Below are 27809 nucleotides of genomic sequence, written 5' to 3'. Positions count from 1 at the left end.
CCAAGCAATCAGCCAGAACTCATTCTTCCCCAATGCCAGGCCATTGTGACCCAAATGTAAGCACAAAGGACACCAGGCGTGACATTTTGATTTCAAGGCTGACATCATGTACAAGTAACAAACCCCCCCGTTTTTTTCCTGACTGCTGTTTCTGGCTGTCGTTTTTTAGGAAATGCATTTATAAAGGGACAGTTCAGCCCCCCAAATAAATAATTCATATCGTGCCTCTTATCTGTAGTGCTGTTAATCAGTCTAGATTGTTTAGCTAGCTCAGTGGTGTTACGTCAGTTAGCAGCAGATGCATGCTTCCTTCTGCACTGTATTATGGTTCACAGGTGTAGTTCAGGATTGCAACAGTATGAGGTTTTCACTGTATGATAAACACCTAAGAAAATATCAGTTTAACGGTATCACAGTACTTCGGAATTTCTCCCCTCTGAAAATAGCCAAACTAAAGGAGAGATTCTCCATCCAGATGCTTTTTGTAGATAAGCAAATGTACACGGTATGATAACCATCAACTTTTATATCACGGTATACCTTAAAACCGGTATATTGCTGCAACCCTAGTGTGGTTCAGTATAAAGAAATTGCTTCCAACATAAGAATGCTAACAACAAAGCTTGTGGATTATCTATAGTAACCGGGTCATGATTTACAGAAAAAGACAACGCTGTTGAGTTTTTCAAATCTATTTTTTTAAGTGCCGTCAAGGAGAGACGACAGACATCTCTACGTCCGAAATCTCCAACACTCCACAACACACACTAAAGCAATCTGAACTGATTGTTCCTTTCCTGAAGTGCTTTTCTTTTAAGCCATACAATGTTAAGCAATGCTTAAATCTAGAATATAGGAGACCTAGTTTAGTATTATACCACTCAGTGTCAGTGTACACTCACATGTACAAGTATTATTTTGACTGCTCTTTTAGAGTGTTGCTTTAGGGAGAAAATAAAAAAGCAGTACCGCACATTTCAATGTGTAGCTGCAAAGCTAAAACTACATTTTCCTCCTGGCCAAAAAGGGGCCCTTTTGTCTTAGCACAAGCAGCTTGCACAGAGTGCTGCCAAAGGGCAAATCTGGACAAAAGCATGAGTGTCAGTGATTCAAGAACGAGCTATAAATGTGGAGCAGACAAGTCTTAGTTTTTAGGTCACATTTACACTGATTTAGACAAACATTTCACAAAATACGCATGGTATTTCCATTCTTGAAAAGTAAAGTCAAATTAAGTATTTCACTTATTATACTCCTTTTTAATGAGTAATATTAAAAAAGTTAATATTCTGAGAGGTCTATTCCTGTCTTTTTGGAGAATGAACAAAATAAGCAAAATTTAAATGCAAAACAACAGTTTTATTGCAATACACAGGATTTTCTTCTTCTGCTGTGCTCATTGCCTGCCAGGCACATCAACACAGAGGGGACAGGCTGGCACCAGAATACCATAAATGTGCATCATGAAGTGAGTGAAAAAGTGATCATCAATGAGCCCACCTGGACTCAGGTAGGCCGCACGCTTGTCCAGAGTTCACTTGTCTTCAGCCGTTTTAATTTAAAACATAAACAGAGGCCTACCCCAAGCAAAAAAAAAAAAACAAAACAAAACAAAAGGCCACGTTCTCAGATAAAGCAAGCAATGAGGACAAAGCAGAAAAGTACCTGCACAATACATCCACAAACAATCAAAATGGAATTTTCTTTAAGGAAGCAGAAACATTCGGGAGTAAACAATTGCATTCACCGTTGTGTCAAGGTCAATTTTTGGCATCTATGCTGACACAGAGTTTGTGCTCTGACAGAAGATCATTAATGTTAGATACATGATGAAATGAAGGGCCGAATAATGAGAAGGCAAGAAAGAAAAAAGATAAGCTGATATAAGGCTTCGATTGTACAGTCATTACATATATTATTTTGTAAAACTGCCAAACATAAGGTTTTATGTAGTCAGCAACACATAAAGGTGGCACTAGTGGAACTCCCTGAAACATTTTACATTGGTGAGAGGATCTATCCCCCCCTGCTGATTGAACGCCTACACATTATGGCTTAAAACAACACCTTGAAATGTGACCAAATGTCTGCAGTGGATTTTTACGCCAGGATTTTCTTTACACCGAAAAAATAAAATCGAGGACTGTTTAAAGCTGAACAAGCACTCCAATGTCTTAACCATTCTTGAGATGCAAAAACGTTTTCAAAATGACAAACTGTGCTTTACACTAAACTACATTTACAAACACAGAAACCGTGAAACGAGTAACCGCAACATGGAGATAAAACAGTGTCACAGTTTAAGTGATTAGGTAATAGCGAGCCTGTCGATTGATTGGTTGGAGATTGAATTATTGCAGGTTTCATCAAAGAATAAGAAGAAGTGGACGAAGGGCTGGAAGCCAGAAACAGGGCTGAAAGTGCAAGAAGTTGAGGCAAAGATATATGAATAGGAATCTGGTGAGAAGAACAAAAATTCCTGTTCTGTGTTTAAATGTACAGGTGAAGTAACCGTGGGGAGAGGGGAGTTGGAATGAGAGAAGATTAAGAGGGGAGCAGACAAGGAGTATATGGACACAAACAAGGAGGAGAGGTGTGTTCAGCTGATCAGTAGAATACCACACTAGACACTCCACCAGGGGGGTTGAGGACCCTGTTGTGAGAGCGAGGCTTCGGTCCCAGATGAGGCTCATGGTTCTTCAGCTCACCAGTCTCAGTAGGAGGTGAGGAAGAAGAAGTGGAAGAAGGGGGCTCAGGCTCTGGAGTGGCTGGGACAGCTGCAGGCTCTTCCTTGGCTGGCATGGGAGCTGGGGTTGCAGCTTCCTCCTTCACCCCAGGCTGAATCACCTTTGCCTCAGGTGCGGGTGCGGGTGCGGGTGCGGGTGCCGGTGCTTGGAGAGGGAAAGAAAGAAGCTTTAAACAAAATAATATCCTAAGAATACAAACAGCATTTCCACCTAGAGCAAATTATAGAATTCACATCTTTTAAGAGTCACAGTTGAGACTTGAGTGAAAAAAACTAATAGACATTTTTTTTTTTCCTGTGTGCATTCTGAAAACATTCATCCATTCATAAAACATGATGAACAACCTGAGATGTCTTTAGATCATTAAGTGCAATTCAAACAATATGTATATATAAGTAACACTGGCATCGAAACACCAAACTAAAGTGGAAGCTATTGAGGAAGTCAGTATGTTAACCTCTGCCTTACAAACCATTTACAAATCAAACGTTTTGGCACATCTTAGCAAAAAAGATTCCACCAATAGTTTTAAGATAGAAGTCTGATATATTCTCTCAATGTTGAATATTTTTAAATATGACCACAATATGTGTTCATAGTTTTTTCTGGGAACCATACTCTGGTCAGGGTGGAAAAATCTCTGAAGCAGCATTTATGAAGTAGGGCTACTCAGGGTCAAACTTCTGAAACCTGACTGCTCTTGGCCTTCACAAGTGCATTATTAGGTGTGCAAAGTCATCCAGTGGGCCGGATTGGATCCTTTGGCAGACCGGTTCCTGCCTATGGGCTGTATGTTTCACACCCCGACTTACATTATACACAGACTTGTAATAGACAGAATGGCATTTGTCATTCCCACTCTGTGCACTCAACCTCTGTTCTTACACTATGTTACATTGGTGAGGCGAAAAGACCAAAGTGTACGTTAATGAAAACATTGTTGTGAAAATCCAAACCTCAAACACAATTGGTCATACAAAAATTATACTAATGTTTTTACAGATGCCAACGGCTACATGCGAAAGCTCATCAAACTATGTATATGGGCTGAAACCACAAGCCGTATTTCAACAAACCTAAAACTGTCATTCTTTTTGTTAGGTTAGTGATCATCTCCAATGTCACAATAAATAAAACTCCGTGGAGTCATATCTGTGTAAAATCCTGTGATATTACCGCACCCCGTCAGTCGACATGGTTCTTGCTTCTGGCATCATATTCGCCAGACTGCAATCTTTCAAAAGGGACACTGGCAGGGATATGACCTCCCCTGTTGGACTATCGTTGTTCTCCCATTAACGGTAAGACAGATCGCTACAGTTTACGTCAGCACAGAGTAAACAGTCTACAACCTGCAGGCACAATTTGCATTTACAACAGTGGTGCCACTCTCAAACTGTAAAGAAACTTCTTCTGTTACGTTGCTTTGAAGCAACAGTGAGTATTCTTTATTCATCTGTCATATAACTGATGGATGCAAAACTCACGGTTGGTTATCAACTTTTTTGTCCATCTGCCACAACGGTTGGTGGCTTCCAAATTCTAACAGTCAATTAATAGATTACCATTGTTTGTTTTGGCTGGTAAGTGAAGCAAATCTAGCCGCCACTTGTGTATTTTACCAGCATTTGGCTAGTGACTGATGCTAATTTCCAGCCCTGGCAAAACTTAAAATCTACATTTCATTAACCAAAAACAAAGACTGTGCTATATCCTAATCTCTGTGGTCTAAAGAACAAGACCCTTTCACAAAAGTACTTTTAGTGCTACAGGCAGTAAGATGACTCAATATAAAACAAATTTTCTAAAAAGGACATTTTCTTTTATGTAACAAACTCACCTGGTGTTTCAGGTTCAGGTCCCACACTTAGATTGTCCTGCAAAAAATTAAAGATAAATGAGTTTTTTCACTATGCAATCACTGAAAGGACTTAAAACAGGATCTCTTTTTCATTTAAATAGAAAACAAAACTGGCTGCTCAAATTTAGTACAACAGTGCAACTTCCATGACTATTAGTATTCATCAGGGGTCTCTTGACAAGGAGATTTAAACTCAATAAGACTTGTACTTAGTTAAATAAAAAGGACAGTTAAAATAATAGAGCTAAACGTTTATCGTTACATCCTGCAACATGGCTGAACATTTTCATCCACAATTCCATCACATGTGCACTGTGTAAAGGACCAAACAAGTCATAGCTAACAACTGACCATTACACACGCTGTGAGTGGTCTTACCAAGTTTGCAACTCTGAAAATCTATGATGCAGATTACCATATAAATGTATTATTTAGTGGCATCCATAGCACATTCTTTGCATGCAAGAAGTAAAGGATAATATGGCATAGGAGGGCAACATTTTTTAAGGCTTTAAAAAAAGTCTAGGCTTACACCCCATCATCATTTTGAACTTGTATAAGTAAATCATCATTAATATTGTTGATATTGAAAAGTCTTCACAGTCTGCCAGCAAATAAGGCCTTTCAAGATGAATCCAAGCACAGCAACTTGTAAAAAAAAAATACTTTGTTTTTCCAGGCATGATAAACACCTCTGTGTGTTTACATGCCTTTCCAGGGCTGCAAGCAAACAGCTGTATGCAATACAAACACTTTCACCAACCTCAACAGAAGTTTACAAAAAACTGCTAAAGTGATTTCTCAGAAGTTTCTGCTTGAAATTTATTTGTGTCAATACTGAGATTGTTGCAGTAGCCTCAGCAGCCTAAGCTAACAATAGTCTGATTGCACAAACATTATTGACCGTGGAGAAGACAGACTGATACACTGGAGTATGTGACACAGGACAACATGAGGATCAAGTATTGGATAAATGAGGTAGCTAGCAGACCTTTGGATCCTAACTGCACAGTGTTGAGTAGATAAATAATTACTTTTTCATTTGGAGGGGAACTACTCCTGTAAAAGCTGACTAGCTGGTGAGCTAGTTGGGGTAAAAGGAATTTAAAAAACAAACAAACAAACAACAGAAAAAAACAACAACAACATTAAGTCAAAGTATAGACATAGTGAGTATAAAATGTAGGTGCATGGCCTACCTTTGGCTTATTTGGATGGCTTCGACTTGGGTTTTGGGCAGGTGCACTCTCGGAAGCACCAAATATGTTGCTGGTTGGTCCGCCGGGAGGTTTTGGTTTTTGTTGTTGCTGAGCTGGAGGTTCAGGTTCCCCGAATATTCCGCTACTCTTGCCACCTACATAAAGTATTAGATGTGTGTTAAGTTTTGCAGCATTGACAGCGTCATAATAACACACTCCACTCTGTCACATTTCATTTTGATTAGCTTTTGAACTGCTCTGCCCAATTGGTGTTCCTTTAGATTTATGACACTGTGGCAGAATGTTTTTTACGGTTACTTATATGGGGTTAAGAAACAGTTTGATACCTGAATTGTGCTTTTAAAAAGACCAATCACCCTACGGCGTCTTATCATGTGCATTAGAAAATTATAGGGCCATATACTGCACACACACACTACAATGGCAGCAATGCACTAACCACTTCAGGGATGCTAATGCCCCTGTAAAATAGGCAGATAAGGCAGGGTGACTCAGCAGTACCTGTATGGCACTCAGACCATTTCTCAACAGCAGACTGGACTGAAAACATACTTCAATATAGATACTCCACAAAATCTGGAGGTGGATCACATTCAGACACTGACAACAGTGAAAGTGTCTGCACTGGAATTATCACAACATAGTAGCAGTTTTCACACAGTCCTGGACACTGATAGATGTTGTGACTGGCCTGCCTCAGTCAGCACATCCATTCGCTCTAACATGCTCATCTGACCTGGAGGATTGGAGCGTCTGGGTACATTCCGGACCTCCTCTGGTGGAGCGAAGACTGTAGAGGCCATCTTATTAGGTCTTCTTGATGCTGCAGAGTCGTCTTCATAACCACCAAACAGGTTACTGGAGCCACCTCCAGGAGGCTGCAACACCCTGCAGGAGATGAAAGACTACTTTTATAGGATACTATTCAATGTATTCATCCATGTCTCATTAAAATCAATTACTCTGCACCTGGCAAAGCCAGACTTCAAATATTGATAGAGGATACTTTTACTGATCTACTTGTAATTCATCTCACTAAATCATATCATACTGTATATAAGAGTGCCAATTTCTTAAAGGAGTCACACTAGTCAGAGGATGTTTATCCTCGCCAAATGAGAGTGGACACTAATGGTTTCAGAGTGCCTCTGTGTCATGGAGGTTCATGTTTACTGACTACTGTTTAAAACATGATGTCATCTTAGCAATCGGGCACACAAAGAGGACCCGTAGAAAACAGAAGGAAACCTGTCTATAAATGTTTAAGTACAGCCGACAGCTTGTGCGCAACTACATAACAGGTTATTTGATTACACACAGGGCATGGCGCCATACGTCTGATATCTCCGGCTTGTTAGAATTGAGGCCATAGTTTCCCACGTTATTAAAAGCCTCAAGATACGTAAACTGGACTATTTAGCCGAGCTGATACAAGAACTGACGCTTTCAAATCAGTAGGAGGAAACTAAGTCTCCTTCGAACAATGTGGCCACAAAGCCGTTGTTGGCGAGTACAAAGAAGAGCAGTCAGAAGTGGCTTTCACACTTCCGCAGGCGCAGCAGACAACGCCTGATGTTAGCTTGAAAGCTAACGTTAATTCTTGACTCTTAAGTTTGCTAACGCAAGACAACTCAAACCAAACTATCTCAAGTCGAGCTACCACACAGATGTTTATCTTAACTTACTTATAACACCGCTGATTGCTAGCGTTATGTTAAGGCATTAGCATAAAAGTGATGGTGCAAAAACCCACGAAGAGCTCCTGTCACATAACGTTAACCTACATTGAGAAACTAGCTGACCGAGCGACTGCCTACACTCGTAATAAGACATTGTCGGCCATTTCTTACGCAGATAACCAAAGTACACGACTACATTCTTCACCTTGAACTCGGTTTTGAAGCACTATCCAACCCTTGAAACATGTTCGTCGAAGTCATAGTGGTTTTGTTGTGAGCCTTCAAGTTTCCGAAGACAACTTCGTCAGTTTGCCAACTGGACGACCAGCAAGTTCCCCCTGCCTGCGTGTGCCCAACCAAACTCCGTAGTGAAGAATTTCAGTCCACCCAACTGTGACACAGAGGAATATAACTGGTCCACTGCCAATCTGCTGAGTGATGAGAGGCGCTTGTTTCATGTCACCTGGTACCCCTCCTGATAAAATGTACTGAGTAATCCATGTCTAGAAGTATTTTGAGACAAAACTATTATTTAGTAACAGCAATCCTTAAGCCACTGATACATCGGTTAATGAATGTAAATTTTATACATGTCGTTTATAAAACAAATAAACAAAAACTCCGCCCTGCTAGTCTCTCCTAGAGAAATTAAACTAACAAACCCATAAACTAATATCCATATATTACGCTTGTTTTTGACACCGAGGCGCCTGGCCTGAACAAAGGCAACGTGACCTGGGTCTGTGATATCAACTAAACTGAAGCGCAGATGTTATTTAGTCGAATCCCTTTGTGTCGTATTTTCTGTGCTTTCTTGCTGGCGCGTTATAACATTTGCTGTAAATCAGTGTTTGGGTGCCAGCCGTAAATATCACATTCTGATTCTGCTTGACCGGGTGATTTTTGGCGTACGCCAGTGTTGAATTCAAGCGCAACCTCTGAGCTCCGCCTAATGATTTGATCGTCAAAATGTCAATCACTTTCTGGGCGGAACTTATTTTTAGAGCGCCAAATTCCCCACTGCGGTGATCCAATCTCGTTGAAATAACGCTTTATTACTGAGTGAAAATGTTAGATTAATGAAGAATCAATCTAGCTTTAAACTTTAAAAACATATATTCGATAACTTACATGGCACAACAGGAAGAGAATGGCAATTGGTCCATCGCAGGGCCTCTCCCACTAACAATTGGCGGAGCTGCCTGTCAATCAAATTCTAACCGTCGTCCTCGTGTCTTCCTGACCAATCACAGGATTTGTTGTCGAGTTGTAGTGGGCGTGCCTAAACGCGTGTACAATGAACCGCAGGAACTGCCATCGGTAACAAGCTGGACGGCTGCCGCCAGCTAGCAATGCTAGCTTGTGTCTGGACTGGTAATATCACCAACAGGCTTCCATCCAAGGTAATTCCCAAACTTTGATTACTGTTATTTTTCTAACAAACTGTTTGAGGCTCTCCGTAAAATAACCATCGTGTTACAAGACGTTTTTGTGGCGTTGTGGGTTGTTTGACAGTCATAGTGTTAACGTTAGCTAGCCAACAGCAGCAGCCATGCTAGGTACCACGTTATGTATGGAGGCGACTCTTATAAGCATGTAATACAGCTTAATCCAACAAAGTTAACGACAACCGTTAGTTTAAATAATGTCTTTATTATTGGCTATTACGGCATTACACTTCTTGAATAATGTCAACCTTCCGGTGTAACACCAGACCAGTGGTTAGACTACTATAATCACAAGGCTGATATGACTGTAACATTGCAGGGGCAATATGCAATGTAACTGAGAAATCAGTGTGATGCTGTAAGATTTTAGATTAACCTGGAGTTAGGGTGAAACGATATTTTGACATTTAGCATAAGTTAAATTATAGTGACAGTCATTTACCAGCATTCCAGTTACTTGAAGTTGTAAGATTTCTAAGAGCACAAGTAAAAACAAACTTTTCTACTAGTTTTTGGGCTCTCACTGCTGTTAGATCATTTATACTTTGTGGATGATGAAATCTGGGATTTTGCGTTTAAATGACACACAACAGAAATGTAAAGGCTGTATGGGAATGTAGAAAGGGGGACGCCCCTCGTCATTTTCATGCTCAAGCTACTCATATCCAATTAATCTTTCTTTGTCGAGCTTCCTCCTGCTGTCATCCGCTTGGGCTGCTACACTCCCGATTATTTAGAAATATATAGATTAGTGGATATCAATCGAGCAAACACAATATTATAAATGCAGTCATGTTTACACATGACAGTATTTTACAGACGTAATACACCACATCTTGCTGTACACCGGGCGCTTAAAGCCCGCTCCTCATTTTGACATATTTTGAAGTATTTGTATGAAGTGATAGTAATATGTGCAAATAGAGTGTTGTCACAAAGCCTTACAATTACAGGATGTATATAAAATAAATTGTTTTGCAGACATTATTTCTGCAGGCGATGGTGACGTAGTGACAAGCAAAGTCCACTTGCTCACAGGTTAATAAAACTATCTATGCGTATCAATTCAAATGGGCTCAACTGTCACATGCTACAGTAAATTCTTCTTCAGTGCATGCAGTGAATGTATCGTATCTGTCAGTGGGTTTATAGTTTTATTTCTTGATGCAAAGAAGCATTGAGTAATGTTGTTGCTGATAGAAAACAGTTGAACTGCGCAGAGAGTTCAGCTCAGTCGAAGCAGGAGCAAGGAGAGGGCAGAAAGCGGAGAGATCGGTCTCGGTTTTATTATGCTCAATTTGATCAGTATTTGTCAATATAACCGGTTGGACTCATGGTGAAGAGAAAGAAGACGTCGCCTACTAGCGAAGAGCACGAAAATGGGTAAAATTGTGTTTTAAATAAACACTTTATTTAGAGGTCGAATGCACCGAGGGGTTTCGTTGTCGTTTCTGCAGGGCGCTAAACTGAAAAGCGCTCGCATTTGAATTTAGTTGAAATTCAACCTAAAATATTGGCCATTTGAGCCGAGAGACACTTGGTAAAACACCGCCGTCAGTTACTAAACTATTTTGGTTGTTGAATGTAATTTATCTCAAGACGTTAAATGCATATATTTGGTGTTGTTTTGTCGGGACTGGTGAGGGGATTTGAAACAAACAGCGGCGGCCATGTTGAGAGACAGTGAACGTCGTCTTTAGAAGTTAATTTTGCACACCGCTTTGCTCCTAATGTAACAAATTTTCTCTGAATGTGTTTTGGCAGCATGACACTGGGCTCCAGGGAGGGGATCGGTGTCGATGGGAGGAGGAATCCGTCCAGAAAGCCCGAAGGTTGCGACGAGGAGGAGAGCGGAGAGCAGGCGAGCGAGGAGCGCAGTACAAAGGGAGACGACGGAGTGGAAATTCTTAATCCATCAACCACGGGTCTCAGCCCCGGTTCAGCTCCGGTTCTCCCCGCCTCTCCGCCGAACCGAGCCGGGCTTGGCTCAACCCAGCATTCCCAGACCTTAACTGAGTCCGCCCCTCCGTGTCACGACCAGCATCATTTTCTCCGATCAAGCGTTCGACCTCCGAGTAAACGGATCCGGAAGGATTCAATCGGCTCGACCATCAATGGACATGGCGGGGCAAAATCGAAAGGTACTGTGTGTGTCCAGCTCAGCGAAAAGTGTGCATAGGTGGGATTAGCAGGGGGTCTGCCCCCAGTTGTCACAGTGTTTACACTTTGTTTATCAGTGATGGCTAAACTGATGCAGGTTTTGTTGCTGTATACTCCCTCTGGGGCTCTGGCTGGGTTGTACTCTGGGTAGATTTTTTGGCTGCTCCTGCCCAAGTTGCAAAACCATCCTGTGAACCATTTCTGTGGAAAGGAGAAGAGTCACAGACCAGAACTTAAATATCAATGAAAATCAGACTATTTCCAATTCAATTTGTTTTTGGAAACTTGCCACTGTGGCGTTAAAAACATGGGGCTGCCATGACTGTCTTATCAAGTGAATGTATGCATAGAAAACCACAAGTTTTAGACTTAAGTATCCCTGCATGGAAATGAAAACAGGACAGTTGCTAGCACTTTTAATTATTTATTAATTTATTTTTTGTTAGGAAAAAAAACAGGATGCAATTAAAGTAATATTTATATTGATTTTATCCGTACTAATCAACACAAATAATAACACAAAAAGTAAATGCCTTAATGGTACACTGTCATTTTAGCAATTCTTAGACACTGTCATTGGTAAATTTAAACAGTAACATTGTGCCAAAACAAAAAACTAAAGCCAGAGATAGCTGAAGGCTCTCAGGCTTTGCTGACTTGTAAACACACAGAAAAATTTGCCTCATTACTGATCACAAATAGAGTTGTTCTGATACCAGTACCAGTATTGAAAATGCCTCTGATACTGCTTGAAATGCTGGATCAGCTATTGGCGAGTACCCAAGTCTATGCGCCAAAGCAAGACCATATGATTTATTAATAAACTTTAAAGTGGTTTTGCACCCAGATAAAACAGCAGTTTTGTCAAAAATTAAATGAATTTTTGCTGCTCTAAAAGAAGAACTGGTTTCAGATAAATGGTGCAACGTTAGCTGTCAGCAAAATGTCGGCAATTTGGTGATATTTTACACTGAAAAGTCTCACCAGTTTAGGGTTTAAACTGAGCCATGCTACACAACAATGATAATCATTTCACATCCGTATGGGGTTAGTAGTATACAGCTACTCATTTATTTCTTTTTAATGCAATGGTATCGTATCAGTAGTCATTATCGGTTGATACGCAAGTTCAAGTATCAGATTCAATATCGGGGAAGAAAAATGGTATTGGAGCACCTTTGCTTACAAACAATGATAAACACAAAAGAAACCCTAACAGAAGGCGAGGCAGTGGGGTGGGGCAGCAACATTAATGTCCAGCAGTATGTGTGAAACCAGCTGAGGTGACTTTTGCTCACTGTGAAAGCCTGTTAATGAAGTGCGACACCAATCTGCACCCTCCTCATCTTCTTTGCTCATTTTTTTGTCTTGTAGATTTAGTGAGAAATTATCACTGCCTTGTTTCAGTCTGTGTAATTATGCTGCTCTGTAATGACAGTGTGTCAGTTTCCTTTCTTTAAAAATGCTTTTATAAATGACTTGGATCAAACAGACTGTGTACAGTATATCGATGAGTTGGTGTGTTCTGTCAGGTATGACTAGTGGATTTCTTTTGTTGTTGTTGTAGAGAGACAGATTGTTTCATCAATTTTATATTTAGATTGGCTAAGAGTCAACCAGTTGACCAAGAAGCCCAACTTATTTTGATATGATGCTATATTTGTGCTCATCTATTTTGAAAGAGACAAATCTAGGTTAGTGCCTGTGACCAACACAGAGATTTGTATTTGTAAATGAACCCCTGTTTTGGCTGAAAATCTACATTTACCTTAAAATAGTGCAGCGCTTCAACAGCGACTGCCTCTGTGATTGTGTTAATGCCTTTGGCATTGTGCTCTGCGCTGGGGTAAACGCAGCTATTGGAGCCCACCAGGAGTTGGTTTTGGACCTGTGTACTGTGGACCTGGCCGTAGGGACTGATTGCTTTTCCTGCCTCCTTGCCAGAGCTGAACCACAGAAGGGGAAGCTCTGCAGGTTGTGCAGTGTAATGGCAGTGGGTGGCTTTGTGTGCATGCATTTTAACATATCCCAAACCATGAACTACAATTGTATTTTTCTTTCCATGCCTTACAAAACAACCCAGGCGGTCAACCAAATATTTGGCTACATCCTTAATTTTTTTTTACTCTATTAAAGTTGTGTTTTTTTGACGTAGTGTTTCATGACTGATGGATTTGTGGGCTCTCGTCTCTGTGTAACACAGGGGCAGAGAATGGCTCTTCCTCCCAGGGGACAGTGGGACAGTCAGGGCCTGTGGCCGGCTCCACGGGGGGTGTGTCGAAGGCCTCCAAGGGCCAAGGGTCTTCTGAGAAGGAGGAGCAAGCTGGTAACCAGAAGAGAGCCCGTCGGCAGTGGGAGTCGTGGAGCACAGAGGACAAAAACAGCTTTTTTGAGGGGCTCTACGAGGTAAAGCGTAGACCCAAACAGATTGTTGCAGGTCAAAAATGGACACTACCTTATGTTACATAGCATTCATTTGAAGTGTTTGCATTTGTTTTTATCATCTCCTAATCACCTCTACTACTCTGGTCTGCAGCATGGGAAGGATTTTGAGGCTATCCAGAACAACATTGCAATGAAGTACAAGAAAAGGGGCAAGCCAGCCAACATGGTGAAGAACAAGGAGCAGGTTCGCCACTTTTACTACCGGACCTGGCACAAGATCTCCAAACACATTGACTTTGCCAATGGTGAGCTGCTCTTTATTTTTGTCACCCAAAAACACCCTTACTGAAGCCCCTTTTATACAGCTGGTTCAAAATGGGAATGTCGTGCCAGACTTCTACCTTGCTATTCTGTATAAAATGTACAAATAGCAAAGCAAAGGTAGAAACAGAGCTGAATCGGCATCTGTAAAATTACACACTGGATGCCAACACTGTTGTGCTGCACACCGGCATGCTATCTAAAATTTTGCAGATGTTGTTTGGCTCAGTGTAAAAAAAGCAAAGCCGGTGTAATTGTTGATCAGTATTGCAGAATCTGAGTTTACAAAGGGTTTTACTCTCAATTTTTAAATGATATTAGCATACAGCTTATACTGTCTCATCTCATCCCACTTATCCTTTTGTGTCCGTTAGAGATGTCTGGGGTTGAACTGGGCCTTAGTGTTTATTATTCACTGATTTTATAGCACTTTGTGAGGTAGGGAGACTCTGTCCCAAAACATATGTTTAAAAACCTCTCCAGATAAGCTTGAAAGTCCTCACTGTGACTGCTGTGTTATCTTTATGTAGCACACATACATCACATGTTACAGCACTGTTATGACTTGTGCCACCTTTTTCTTCCCAGTGTACTCCAGAGTGCTCAAGAAATCCTCTCAAGAGCTGTACGGCCTCATTTGCTATGCTGAGCTCCGCAAAAAAGTTGGAGGATGTAAGTGAAGGCTCCACATGTGAATGAATGGATGAATGCATGCCTTTTTTAAAAGTTGTTTTGCGTGTGGGTGTTTTTCTGCTGTTAGTTTGGGACGCAAGGGATGTGATTAAATGCTGCACCCTCCCAATCACGGGGGACAGCTGCTCCTGAGGGACAATGTCATAAACAGCTCTGTGTTTTGTCTTTGACAGTAATGGATGATAAGAACGTGACAAAGCTGAACGAACTAATCCAGCAAGGGTAAGTCTGTAGTAAAGTTGAAAAAACATATCGCCCACTCACACTTTTTTCATTGGTATTGTTAATAAACATTGGCTTTTTATGTTTACATACACACATCTGGGATTGTCAAGATTTTGATTTTAATTACTATATCACATCTGCAAAACACAGATAAGCTTTCACCCTCAGTGTTAGGTCATGACGACATATGACAGCTACAAGAAATAAGCTTCAGGAACAGTGATCTTTAAGAGCCATTTCACCCCAAATTGAAAAAAATACATATATTTCCTCTTACTTGAAGTGCTATTTATCAGTCTAGATTTCTTTAGTGGGAGTTGTGGAGTTTTGGGGATATCAGCCGTAAAGATGTCTGCCTTCTTTTGAATGTAATGGAACTACATGGCACTCGGCTTGTGGTGCCTAAAATAGCAAAAATATTTTTAAAAACTTTACAGCAATGTCTCTCTCCAGAAATCATGACCCGGTTACTCAAGATAATCTGTTGACCTTGTTGTAAGCAGTTTCATGTAGGTACTATTTTCTTTTGGATGTTTACATCTCGCACTGTCACAAGCATGAGCCTCTTGTCCATGAGTAGATGCACACTTCCTTCTGCTTGGTGATATAGTTGATGGGTGTAGTTTGGAAGAAAGAAAATAGTTCTTACATGCTCAGAACAAGGTCTGTGGATTACCTTGAGTAATGGCGTCATGATTTCTGGAAAGAGACATTGTTCTTGAGTTTGAGTTTTGAGTTTTTTGGCGTCTTAAGCACCACAAGCCAACTGCCATCTGGTTCCATTATATTTGAGAGAGGGCAGACATCACTTCAGTCGATATCTCCAACACTGCAGCTCACACCAAAAAAAATCTAGACTGATAGCGCTACAGGTAAGAGAAAAAAAAATGTATTTTTGATTTTGGGGTTAACTGTCCCTTTAAAGCACCATTTTCAAAATATTGCTTGATATGGTATTGAATTACTTACTGCATGGCTACTGAGTTTTAAAACGTTTTTGTTTATGACAATTGTTTAACGTATTCTGTGATGTGTATGTAATCTAGAAAAGTTTTCTCAACATTTCACTGCTGTTCTGTCTTATTTATCCAGGGCCACCACTGTGCGCTCTAAAGGGAGGAACTTGCGTATCAAAGCACCCATGTGCCGAGCACTGAAGAAACTCTGTGACCCAGATGGTGAGCATGTGATGCACAGACAGCCGACACATACATACAAAGTAAACAAACATCAGTGCTGAAAATATAAACTGAGGCAATAGTGAGGAACAGGGTTTGTGGGGGCGGGGTTTTGGCAATAACAATGGCAGCGTGTGGGCTAGTGGTGTTTCCATGGTAACTACGTGGGAGGAAAGTGAGGAGGAGGAGCAGGAGGGAGATGATGGAGATGACTGGTCTGACCGACTGGCATCTGCCCCTCTGTTCAATAACAGCCACTCACCAAACTTGGAGAAAACATTTGCTTTGATCAAAGGATGGAAAATTAGAATCCCACCATTCATCTGCCGTCTCTCTCATGTAGGCAGTGTTTATTTTTGGGCTACATCCACCCTACTACATCTCCATTTTAATCCGCATAACTATTGCTACAAATTATGCCTAGCGTCCGCTCCGCTCCACTGTTTTGGAGTCCCTAAAACAGAAACCTTTGAAAATGCTGCTGACCCCATTTTAGTTTAAAACTGCATTTTCATCTGGATGTGCAGAGACTGAGACTTTTGAAAACAATTAAGCAGACACCCACATTTGCTTGCCGAATGGGTCTGAACAGTCACGACGTGTCAAGCCAAATTATGATAGCTATAGGTTTACATATATTTACATCATTTACATTACATCATTCCATCGCCATGGCTTCCGTCAGCAGTGGATAATGTTCACGTTATTGCTCTAAAACGTTACTGTATTTGCTTTGCACCAACTCTCAGTCTTTTTTACACCACCTCGACTGCCTTGTACTCGTGTGTTACTTTTATTAACAGTTCATCTTGTTGTTGGTCCAAGCAAAGAAATCTGCGGTGTTATTTACCACCTTCTCTGTAGTATTTTATGTAACCAACTGCAGAGTAGACAATATGCTTCCTGTTTACATCGGCACATTTGTGCTCAGTGTACGTAAATGGACATATCATATGCTTTTTCAGGTGTGTTAGTATGGATTATTTTTGAAATGGTGCTACAAAGCTTGTGTGTATGGAGATTGTTTGTGTTTCAAAATGCGATTTTAAAATGTAAACGAATCAGTGTGGATGTGGCCTTTGCTGTATCAGTGTTTTGCAGAAAATCTTGGCAAAGGGCCTCGTCCTGGTTTGTTCAGTTTCCTCTTCAGTACCACTGAGGTTGTCTTTTTTTTTTAGGTTCAGTGTGTTGTTGTGTACTTGTGGCAATACTAAGTTTTTTATTTCTTCACAAAATTCCTCTGACTGGGCGCCTGCTCTTGCTCTGTAAAAAACATCTGACCTTTTCTCACGGAGAGATGTTTGTTGGTGTTTCTGATTCAGTCTCACTGTGTCCGTGTGTGTCTGCAGGAGTGAGTGACGAGGAGGACCAGAAGCCGGTGCGTCTACCCCTGAAGGTGGCAGTGGAGCTTCAACCACGCAGTAATCACTCCTGGGCCCGTGTTCAGAGTCTAGCCCACAACCCTCGTCTCAGGTCAGACATGCCTGTTTAATAATGTCTAAGAGAAGTTAATTACCAACAAACATTTTCAAAAGCATAACATATGACAACACAAGAATTAAATAAATGTTTGCCTGTTTGCAACAGAATAATCACAAGAAGCAGAAATCCATTTAAAGACATGCATGCTTTGGAAAATGGTTAGCACAAATTCTAACTAAATACATGTAATAGCATTTTTTGTTGCCCAGATCAATGACTAAAGTTGATCTCTATTCTCATATGTGTTTATTAATAGTTAAGTGTGACCTAAAGAACTGTATATTTAGAAGCAGCCCAGCGCTGTTCTGCTCCATGTTACTACAGCAGCTTGTAGATCATCAAGTATGTCTTTTGGTGTCTTCTCCAACCCAGGATGGTGGTGGAGCTTCACAGGAAAGTCTCAAGCCTCATTGAGTATCTGAAACAGAAGTGGGCGTACCATGACCAGCGGATTGTATCCTTTAAAACATCATATGTTTTGCACCTTCATGGAGCTGTATTGATTGCATTTCAGTTTAGAAAAAAATGGTTGCACAGAGTATGAGAGAGCATGTCTGTGATACAAAGTCATCATGTGACAGTGGAGCAGTGAACTTGTTCATATAAACAATCCTTTATATGAGTTTGATGGGATAAGATGATAACAATTTAATATTAGTTTTTCTATCACCCTTTGATACAGTATCTGTTTTATAGAACCAGCTGCTAATAACGTGCTACAATATGTTGCACAGTACAATATTTTTATCATCTTTGGTATGTGAATGGAGCACTGATGTTGCTGTAAACATTAGTCTACTGTAAATGTGCCTATTTCTGTCATGTTATGTCTGAGTCCTTGACAGTGACACTTCAGCTTAAGAGTCTCAGGGAGAGGGAGGCTCTGGAGGGTGGCCAGTCCGGCACAGTCTCTCCCAGCAAATCCCAGCAGGAGGAGCTCTTTCTTTACCCAGCTGAGAGCAGCACTTTGACTACACTGCCTGGTGTGGCACGTGTCGTTCACTCCAAGGCCTCCTGCACCGTACACTGGCTAGAGAGTGGCAAGAACCGGCCTAATGCCAAGGAATTGCCAGCTGCTCAGATTCTGGGTATTCACACAGCTCCACCACTTCGGACTGGTACTAAATCTGGACGAGGAGGCGCCGCCACTGCTGCTGCTGTTGGTGGTCCCTCAGTGACTGTATTGGGTGACAGTCGACGACCTGAACCCCTTAACCCTGATCCTTCACAAGACTGTTCTACAAAGGCAGAGGAGAGGAGACCTCAGTGGGTTTCTACCCCTGCTTCTTCTATGCAGACTTTGGCTCCTAGGGAAGAGGGAACTGGGGTCGGACCCTCTGAAGGGGGAAAGACCTGCACTGGTGTGGAGGCCAGTATTGGTTTACCAGTGGAGAAACTGTGTAGCGGTACAGATAGTTCATCAGAGCAGTGCAAAGAGGAGCAGAACATCAGCACTTCTTCCCCAGAGGCCAACCAGACTCCCCCAGCCAGACCTCCGTTGACTGGCTCAGAGGAGGGGATGTCGCAAGGCTCTGCACCGGCAGCCAGAGAACGGCCTGTTGAGCAGATCAGAGGGGAGGGCTGGAACGCCCGTGACGCAGAGAACGTCACCCTGGCTGAACTCTACTTGATGTTTGGGAAGCCTGGCAAGCTGCAGCTGGAGTACGAGTGGCAGCCGATTGCAGGTCCTTACAGCAATGAAGAAAATGGACAAGCCATGGCACAGCTCAAGCCCAACAGGACACACCGGGTTCTGCGCTGCCTGCTCAAGCTGGTTTCCACTGAGGTCAATCCTAAACCTTTGGTAGGGATTAACGGTTACTCCTTACAGTGTTGCTGCCAGATCCTCATTTTATCTTCTGTTTGTGAACAGAACCTCTGAATGTCGTGATTAGTTGTGCAGAGTTGTTACAATTTGGAAGTTAAAGATACATGGCAAAAGGTGGAAGACTTGTAATTTCATGTATTCCAGCAGTATAAATGAAGAATGCAAGTATCCTGTGGATTCACAAAATTGCCTTGCAAGGTGAATTCATCCACAACAAATTCTCCACAGTGAGAGGTTAAACACAAGTACATGTACAATGTAATGTATTTGTAAAATTTATCACTGGGCTTATCATATTTATCATAATGACTTATGCCGTTTTGTCATACAAGTACTGGACAATGTCCAGAGAATCAGGTCCAGAAATCATCCAAAATTTCCCTTTCACACATGTAGCACGCAGCAGGGGATTGTCAGGGTCAGAAGCGTTCACACCTACTGGACCTACTCCATTTGGCTCAGGTAAGGTGTGGCGCCTGGGTAGAGTGTGCTGGAGGCAGGACATGATGCGGATTTCTTCACGGTCATGTAGCTGGTTTGTAATTTGGTCATAAACAACCGAGTCTCTTGCTGTTACTTGGATTTGTCTGACGATTGGATTTCGGTGTTCTGCCCGTACTGACAAAAGCTTCTGAATCTTGTCTCTCCAGAAAGACATTTTTATTGGTGTCTTCGAGTAAGTGACCCATCTTCTTCACCCTCAAATGTTTTTGTGTGAGCTGCATGATAGAAATGTCATCAACACGCCCACTAGCTCACTGTGAGTTCTCTAGACAATGACCTGCTCTATTTACATATGGGGCTCAATTGAACAGACTTTGTACCAGGGAGCTGGCAGGGTAAATTCGTTTAACGTCTGATCCAAATGATTCGGACATTTGCGTTCTCGCATACAGCTCCTCTGTCTAATTTCTAGATAATTTCAGGTTCGCAGTGCATGTGCGAAAGGGACTTTAGAAATGTACATGTAGAGCGGATGGTGTCAACAATGTGTCTTCTCCACCAGGCTCCAGAGCTGTGCTCTACAGCCACATCACCACTCAAGAACCATCCAGAGGAGCAAAACCAGGCCCTCACACCTCCAGGGAAGGTTCCCATACCAGGTGTTCGCAGCCCCAGCTGTGGCCGGCAGCAGGCCTCCATCCGAGGGGCCCGGTTACACCTGCCAAATGCTGGAGTCTCAGGTATCTGTGGCTCTCTCTCACATACTACCACAGGAACTAAATGTCCATCCAGCTTCAGTGTAGCTCATTCCTTGTTAAGTTTGTAGTTGCGGTCTTTAGCACGGTGGCTACTAGGTTTTTGCATAATGATAATCTGTGTTTGTGCTAATGTTGCTGTAGTTGTTTGTGTTTGACATGAGAAGTAATTATGTAGTGCAACTCCTTCCTGCTTAATAGGTGATTGTTTAAATACTGACTGTGTGTCCTGTATTTTCCAGTGCTGTTTGAAAACCACTGCTCAAACAAACTGTACTCGCTGTTGTGTTTGTTTGGAAATTAACACAAAGAATCACCGGCTGCTGCTTAATGGCTTTACACATTATTCTTAACATGACATATCTCACTTGTTCCTCCCCTCTTTAGGTGGACGCAACCTCCCCCGCTCTTTACTGGGATCAACGGTGGGCAGCGACACAGAAAGCGGTGTGTTTGCAGTTCCCACCACACTGCCTCCCAACAGCACGCGGCACAACAGAATGTTTTCCCCCAACAAGGAGGCTGAGCTAGCCCTCAAACAGCAGCTTGACTCCATCAGTGTAAGATAGAGCAGTGCATTAGTCTTTACACAATGTGTATATGTCATTCACAGGAATATACATTAATATTAATATGTTTTTTTTTTTTTTTTTACAGATGCAGTCAGATCTTTTCCTTTCAAGACAGAGAAAACCTCGAAACAGACAACTTCGGAAACCACTTGTAGTTCAGGTAAGAGAAGAGCATAAGTGTGTTTTAATTATCTACTGTGTAGTATCACAATGAACACCAGCACATCTCTATTGCTTTATATAAAAGTGTAAACTGTCCTGTTGAACATGATGGACAGTATGGTATGGATGATACAGAGGAAAAACTTTCTACAGGTATTGAACATGTAGCATAAAACATAAAACATATTTAAATGTTGAGTTTGTGTTAGAACTGTTGCAAAAAAAACTTGATTCTGTAACTTGTACTTGTCTAACATACCAGGTTAGGGGCACTTGTGTTGTAAATGTCTTTATAGTGCTTCTCTGTGCTGTGTTCACAAACTGTGCATTCAGTTCAGTTACTTCTGTCTTGTCCACAGCGAACACTCCTACCCCGAACTACAGGAGATACTCCTCAGCATGTCTGCTCCTTCTCCATCCTCTCCAACTCCTCTGCAACAGGTACGCTTCATCAGGACATCAGGACAATTTGTTGTCAGTAGAAGAGAGAAATGTTTAAACCTCGAATAAAACTGTTAAACTACAGCATACTTGTGTTCTTGAAAAAAGGTCTTTGAATAGGCTTATTTATGTGCAGCTGTTGGTAATATACTTGCTTACTGTGCTCTTTGTACGTAACATAAATGTCATTTCTGTTTTTCAAAAACAACTCTGCTAATCTCTCACTCTCTCACTTCCTGTTTCTTCCCTCAGGAACTGGATCTTTCCGGCCAATCCACGCTCGCCTAGCTCCTTCCTCCCGCCCCCTCCTGTCCAAAACATCCCCGGCAGCGTCCAGCTCTGCAGCATCCAGCCAGCTCTCCAGTATGTACTGCTTTCATTGTTTAATCAGTTTTTTGTTTTATTACATGGAGTATAGATGGAGTATAATTTATGTTACACTGTTGAAGTTTGAGTGTTAGTTTAACCTCTTCTTGTCATCTACTGTCTGCCAGTAACTGTAAAAACAAACAAAAAAACAGTAGCACGTATTTATATCTTCACTCTTATTTTAACTAGGTTTTAATCACATATTTGATGATGTGACTCTTTCACTAAATGGGCTCAACAAAACAGGAAGACTACATAAACCACAAAATTGAATTAAACAATTTAACTATTCCCAAATTAAAAGTAACCCTCTACATTACCAAGCAGTTGGCTGGTTTTTAGTTTGTATATTTTTGTTCTGCCATCTCTTAAGAGTCCTTGGTAAGGGCTTTTTACACACCACAAACAATATTCTTAAAAATATTTGTCCTTCTTTGTCAAAAAAGCTTGTAAAATTAAGTTATTTTTGTGTGAGATACTGTTCTCTGGATTCTCTAGATTTTTATCCTAAGTCATGTTCCAGGTGCAGGCACTACTCCCACATGATCTCTGACAGTCAATATGTTTTTGAACAGTACTCTTTGTGCAGGAGAAGAAGACAAAAAGAGCATTCTCCATGAGAAATAACCATTTTTTGTTTTTGATTTTTAATGCTTTAAATGCGCATATTAAATTGAAATTGTTGCTGGTTGCTGAGCTAAATGGTGAAGTGAAATTTTTTGGTCCATCTTCACATGCTCATGGCCCAAACACACTGAAAGCTTCTGACGCACACGTTTTACACTTACTGGTTTATATGGCGGAACACGCACCAAAAGCGTTGTGAGGCATGTGAAACTGCTTTAAAGACCCTGCTTCAACGTTGTTTTGCTTATGGAGTGTCAAATGAGGATCCAGCGACCAAAGCTGCTTTTTTCTGCAGCCACAGTAGGCTACCTTTTGATTAACTGTGCTTTATGTGGCTGTCAACCACCTGGAAGAAAAAATAAAGGATAAAATGAGGTGGCTGTTTCACCAGTGTTCTGCCGCCAACCAACTGACCAAAGCAGCACGCAACAAACAGTTGTGTTCCTGCCTTATTTAACGTCATTGGCTACTCACATAGAAATGTATGGAAAGTTAATGGGGGTTTCTGTAAAGCATACAAACTAGAGCCTGCCTACATATGAATAGCGACCTTTTCCCCAAGTACTGCTTGTTCTGTGGTTTTGGAAATACATGCAACGTTACTCAAATAGATATAAATAGAAAATGAATTGAGAGTCTGTCATTAGGGATGCACCGAATATTCAGTAACCGAATATATTCGACCGAATATTGCACAAAAACACACATTTGGTATTCAGTGGAATAAGTGAAAAGCAAGGCCGAATAATAGCGGCGTGTTTTGATAACGCAATCAAACAGCGTGCAGTGACGGACGGAGTAAAATGTCGGCAGTGGTGATATTTTACTCCGTCCGTCACTGCACTCGCATTTGGGACTAAAAATAGTTTTGTTCGAGAAAAATAAATCATTCAGCATGCTGTGCGAGTACAGATTTCAACCAGCAGCAGAAACAAAAGGCGAATCCCGCCGGTTGTGGGTTGAACGGGGGTCACAGACACAGACAGGAATGTATTCCTGTCAAATACGGCGGCCATAGTACCTGGACAGCCGGTCCGTGACGGCACACAGGTATGTGACGTGTCAGAGGAGAAACGAGCCGTTCACATTACTCTCTTTGTGGCAGGTAACGTCCCACAAACCTCACCGCACTTTAGGGACTGTTCTTTACTTGTCAGGGGAGGAGGGTGGCTGGTTGATTTTTATTTTATTTATTTATTTTATTTTGATCCCCGCTATGTTAATCACTTATTGATGCTGTTTTTGAGGTATGAATAAGTCAGTAAGTAATTTATTCCATTCAAATATCATTGATGTATTATAGAGAAGTGATTTATCTTTTTTATAAATGACAAAAGACACATTTGCCTCATTTTCGCTGTGGTATGGTGATACTACTCAGAACCGTGATATTTTCATTGGTATCATACCATGGGTCCCAATTTTGGTACCGTGACAACACTAATCTGGAGGGGGTTCATCTGCAAAAACTAATGAAAAACTAAACAACGGTATTCAGTACTTTGGTATTCGGCCGAGCGTTTAATTTTCTTCGGCTTCGGCCACAAATTTTCATTTCGGTGCATCCCTATCTGTCATATACAAAAGTTTTGACTAAATAGCGACCTTTTCCTAAAATACTGTTGAGTCTGTGGTGTTTGCATTTTAAATCTGATGCTGTGTGCGTGCCATGGGAGCATCAACTGATGCACGTCAGATGAGGTGCGTCATTTATCACTTTCAGTGCATTTGGGCCTTCAGTTACAATTAATATGCATCAGGTATGTGCTGATGTGACAAATCCCTTGTGTTTCTAAACTGTTAATACTCTTTCAGGTGCCATTGACCTGGCAGCTAAGTCTGCAGGTATCATCCCTGGCAGTCCCCGTCAGGAGCCAAACTCCCCCCCTGTTGATGACAGCACCCTGCTCGCAAACACACCCATCGTTGATGCTGAGCCAGACGCTCAACTCCTCCAGCACAATGTCCCAGAGGTCAGCAGCACACACACTCACAAACATACATACAAACTAGGAGCTTTGCTTCACTTGGTGTCTACATATCCCTCCCTCTTGGGTTTAATGTCTCCTCCTCACCTCCACATTTTTGCTACATGACCATTGAACAAATCTCAGAAGTTATTAGTTTCTGAATACATACCACTAGATCAGATGTGATGATTGATAAATTCAGTGGTTATAATGCCCGGTCTCTGAACGCCAGATCAATGCTGGATGAACTTTGGGCTGACTATCTGTGGTTCAACATGAATGCAGGTCACAACTTGTTAGGATACACAGTAAAACCTTCAGGGCTGCCGTACATGATGAAGAATAACTACTTTACTGTGAGGATGAAGTGGGACTCTATTGGGAAAGGCCACAATGAAGTGCTGCTTGTGCAGGCTCTATTCACAGGTAGAGGTACAAGAATCAGATGATGTAGCCTGCTGGAAATACACTGTGTTAAATTTTGTTGTCAGTGTAAGCAACAATAAGATACCGATGTTGAGTTGGGACTCACAACAGCTAAGTTTTGTGTGTTTATACAGATTTTAGTGTCATTCTGTCCACAAGCCTGCCCAGATGGATAGAAAACAGATGCACGTGGCTCTAAAAACTCATCCATTAAGGAAATAAACCTTAGAAAATCTAACAGCCCCGATTAAGTGTTTACACTTGTTCTTTTCACAGAATGGTCAGCCTCCACCGTCTCCTGGAGTGACAGGTGGTGGGGACTCCCTCCTCTCTCCACCCAGCGTAGCCTCGCTTCTAGACATCTCGCTCCCAGGCCCCCCTGAAGAGGCTCTGGCCCCTGGAGAGCCTCAGACACACATCAGTGACTCCATCATCGAGCTCGCCATCAACTCTGCCCACTATGGTGCGTGTTTCTATTCTATGTGCTAACAGTTATGTTGGTTGTTATATTTGATTTACTATTTTGTATTGTTTTGACAATTTTAATGTGCACTCTGGTAAGGAGGCTCAGGGGCTTTGCTGTGCTGTATAAATGTTTGTGTTCTTATATATGACGGCTGTTTACCTGTTCTGCTGCAGGCGAGGAGGCAGCTCTCTCTCCAGCCAAGTTGAGCAACAACGATGGCTCCAAACTGTTGGCCTCGTCTCCCTCGGTCAGCCCGTCCAGAGGATGGATCCCATCACCCAGCCACGACCCCCAGTGGTACCCCAGCGACTCATCTGACTCCACACTGGGATGCCTCCTCTGTAAGTCTTGTTCTCTCTTAAAAAACACACACACAAGCAATGCTATCACAGATCTTCTGTTTAGCTCTTCTGTGTGCCTCCCATCCAGTTGATACAAGAAATTAAAGTTAAAGTTTGAGATGGACTAGCTGACTAAAAAAAGTTCAGACTACAGGTCTTTGCTTCTGTTGTGTCAATGAAAACTTTAAAAATCAGTTCATTTAAAGCTATAGTGCGTAACTTCTACAGGTCCGTAAATGTCCGTTTCACCCAAGCCACTACTAGAGGAGATGACACAATGCTGATTAAGCCGATCGGCTCCTCTAACATCTCGCGGTATTTTTCAATATATATCATTTTTATTATGTGTGTCGACCGGCGACATTCCCGCGCTGGCACACAGGAAATGCTTCCTCACAACAAGAAGGGAGGGGGAGGAAGAGCGGAGAGTCTCATAGCAGTAAAGCGCAGGTAGAAATAGAAAGCAACTTGGCGGAGAAGCGGCCGAGACGCGGTTCAGAAGTGGATCCCACCACAAAGGCAAGTGTCACTCTGTGTATGGTGTGTGGCAACTGGCGAGTATTACTCTGTGTACATGGAAGTGCCGCCGGCTTATTAGTTGTAATAATGCATTATCCGCTGGGAGGCGACCGAAGTTACGCACTATAGCTTTAATATGTGATTAGTTTGTCCAGCATTTAAATTTTGAACACTGAACACACAAAAAGTCTGTTTCCAACTGTGTTGTGAAAATGAAAGCTTTGTTAAATTGTGAGACACATAACTAAAATATTTAAATTTTCAGCCTTCACAAAAAACTCATTGTGCCTTCAAACTTTAATTCTCTTATTAATGCACAGTAACACAGACACAGCTGTAAACTTCCTCTTGCAGAAATGTCCCATAAAGACGACTTTGTTTCCACTCTTCATGTGAGCTGTCTCTTCTATTTACTGTCTGTCTCTTTTTCTTCCAGCCAGCATGGTCTCTCCTGATAAGGGCAAGCGGACCACCCTAACCCCCTCTGGCCCCTCCAGTGGCACGGCCTTGCTTGGTCCTAGCCTTCTGGACTGCAACTCCCATGACTCCTTTCAGTCCCGTGGCCTTCCTGATGTGGCAGAAGTAAGTTGAGTCCTTTCTCATTAAGGGATATGTAAATGCAAAAAATGTTGGTTTGAAAGAATTACTTCATGCCCCAATTGTATGAGAGTTATGCACTCAAAGCCATGTTGAGACAAAAATTACAAAAAACTGAGAACATTCTTGATTAATTGGAGTAAAAGAGGGATGCTTTTAAATCCAGGTCTCATTTATTCAGTTGCATGCTCAAGAGTTGGATGAGAAGATTGATACTACTCTCACGTAAATATGAAGCTACATTTGACTTATTTCAGCATAAAGACTGGAAATGGGAAAACAAAATCCCTCAAACTATTCCTTAAAATTCCAGATTTCCTGGGAAATAAAGGGATACTAATCAATGCTGTTGTACAGACCGTTGACATTACTGTTGTACACTGAAAACGGGTTGGTTGTGCTCGCAGATGGACTCTCAACTTGCTTGTATGATGAGTGAGAGCAGCGTCGACTACATCGCTCGCTTCAATGACCTGGCTCAGGAGCTGGCTGTGACCGAGCCCTCCATCCCACCGCCATGAGGAAGAGAGGACCTGGCTCCTATGACCTACAGCCATCTGGAGGACATGAGTTTGCGCTGTCTAGACTGTCGCAACGCTGTCCCCTCTACTTTGATGAGAAGACGGCTGTGGAGAAAGACCGAACCCCCCTCCCTTAAAGCCATCCCTGCCCTGTTTGTAAAAGTGCAATAATAACAGTGACCATTGTTCAAAGCGAGTTCGGAACTTGTTGGTTTCACTGAACTGTTCTTTTAAGTTGAAATGCCCTTTAAAAACAAACACTTTAGAAAAACAAATGCGTTTACAAAACACAACCTCATGTACAGGAAAATACTATGCCATATCTGAACAAAATATTTTCACTGATCTTTTATGTCTCTTCCTGCTCTTTGT

The 27809-nt window shown here is 41.8% G+C and overlaps 2 protein-coding genes across 3 annotated transcripts; one reads left to right on the top strand and one right to left on the bottom strand.

Annotated features, from left to right (window-relative positions):
• Positions 1-1338: 1338 nt before the first annotated feature.
• Positions 1339-7910, bottom strand: jpt2 (Jupiter microtubule associated homolog 2). The gene is made up of 5 exons (XM_049561731.1): positions 7713-7910; positions 6565-6716; positions 5808-5962; positions 4588-4624; positions 1339-2891 (listed from the first exon to the last, which is right to left on the bottom strand). Exons 1-5 carry the CDS (start codon positions 7766-7768, stop codon positions 2608-2610), a joined length of 684 nt encoding a protein of 227 aa, XP_049417688.1. The 5' UTR covers positions 7769-7910; the 3' UTR covers positions 1339-2607.
• Positions 7911-8812: 902 nt separating this feature from the next.
• Positions 8813-27782, top strand: cramp1 (cramped chromatin regulator homolog 1). Of its 2 annotated transcripts, none has more exons than XM_049560407.1 (20): positions 8813-8910; positions 10720-11096; positions 13319-13521; positions 13652-13805; positions 14410-14493; positions 14688-14736; positions 15832-15917; positions 17267-17390; positions 17772-17853; positions 18256-19203; positions 20234-20411; positions 20814-20986; positions 21084-21158; positions 21520-21601; positions 21854-21964; positions 24413-24570; positions 25270-25456; positions 25633-25800; positions 26756-26901; positions 27324-27782. In XM_049560407.1, the coding sequence occupies exons 2-20, from the start codon at positions 10721-10723 to the stop codon at positions 27435-27437; spliced, it is 3498 nt and encodes a 1165-aa protein (XP_049416364.1). In that variant the 5' UTR covers positions 8813-8910; position 10720; the 3' UTR covers positions 27438-27782. The 2 variants fall into 2 exon arrangements, with proteins under 2 accessions (XP_049416364.1, XP_049416363.1); XM_049560406.1 differs by lacking the exon at positions 8813-8910 and adding an exon at positions 10029-10338.
• Positions 27783-27809: the final 27 nt, after the last annotated feature.

This window comes from Epinephelus fuscoguttatus, linkage group LG19 (assembly GCF_011397635.1).
Source record: "Epinephelus fuscoguttatus linkage group LG19, E.fuscoguttatus.final_Chr_v1".
In the NCBI taxonomy this organism is placed as follows: Eukaryota; Metazoa; Chordata; class Actinopteri; order Perciformes; family Serranidae; genus Epinephelus; species Epinephelus fuscoguttatus.
The sequence above is the reverse complement of the archived record's forward strand: the minus strand, read 5'-3'. Positions and strand labels throughout refer to the sequence as shown.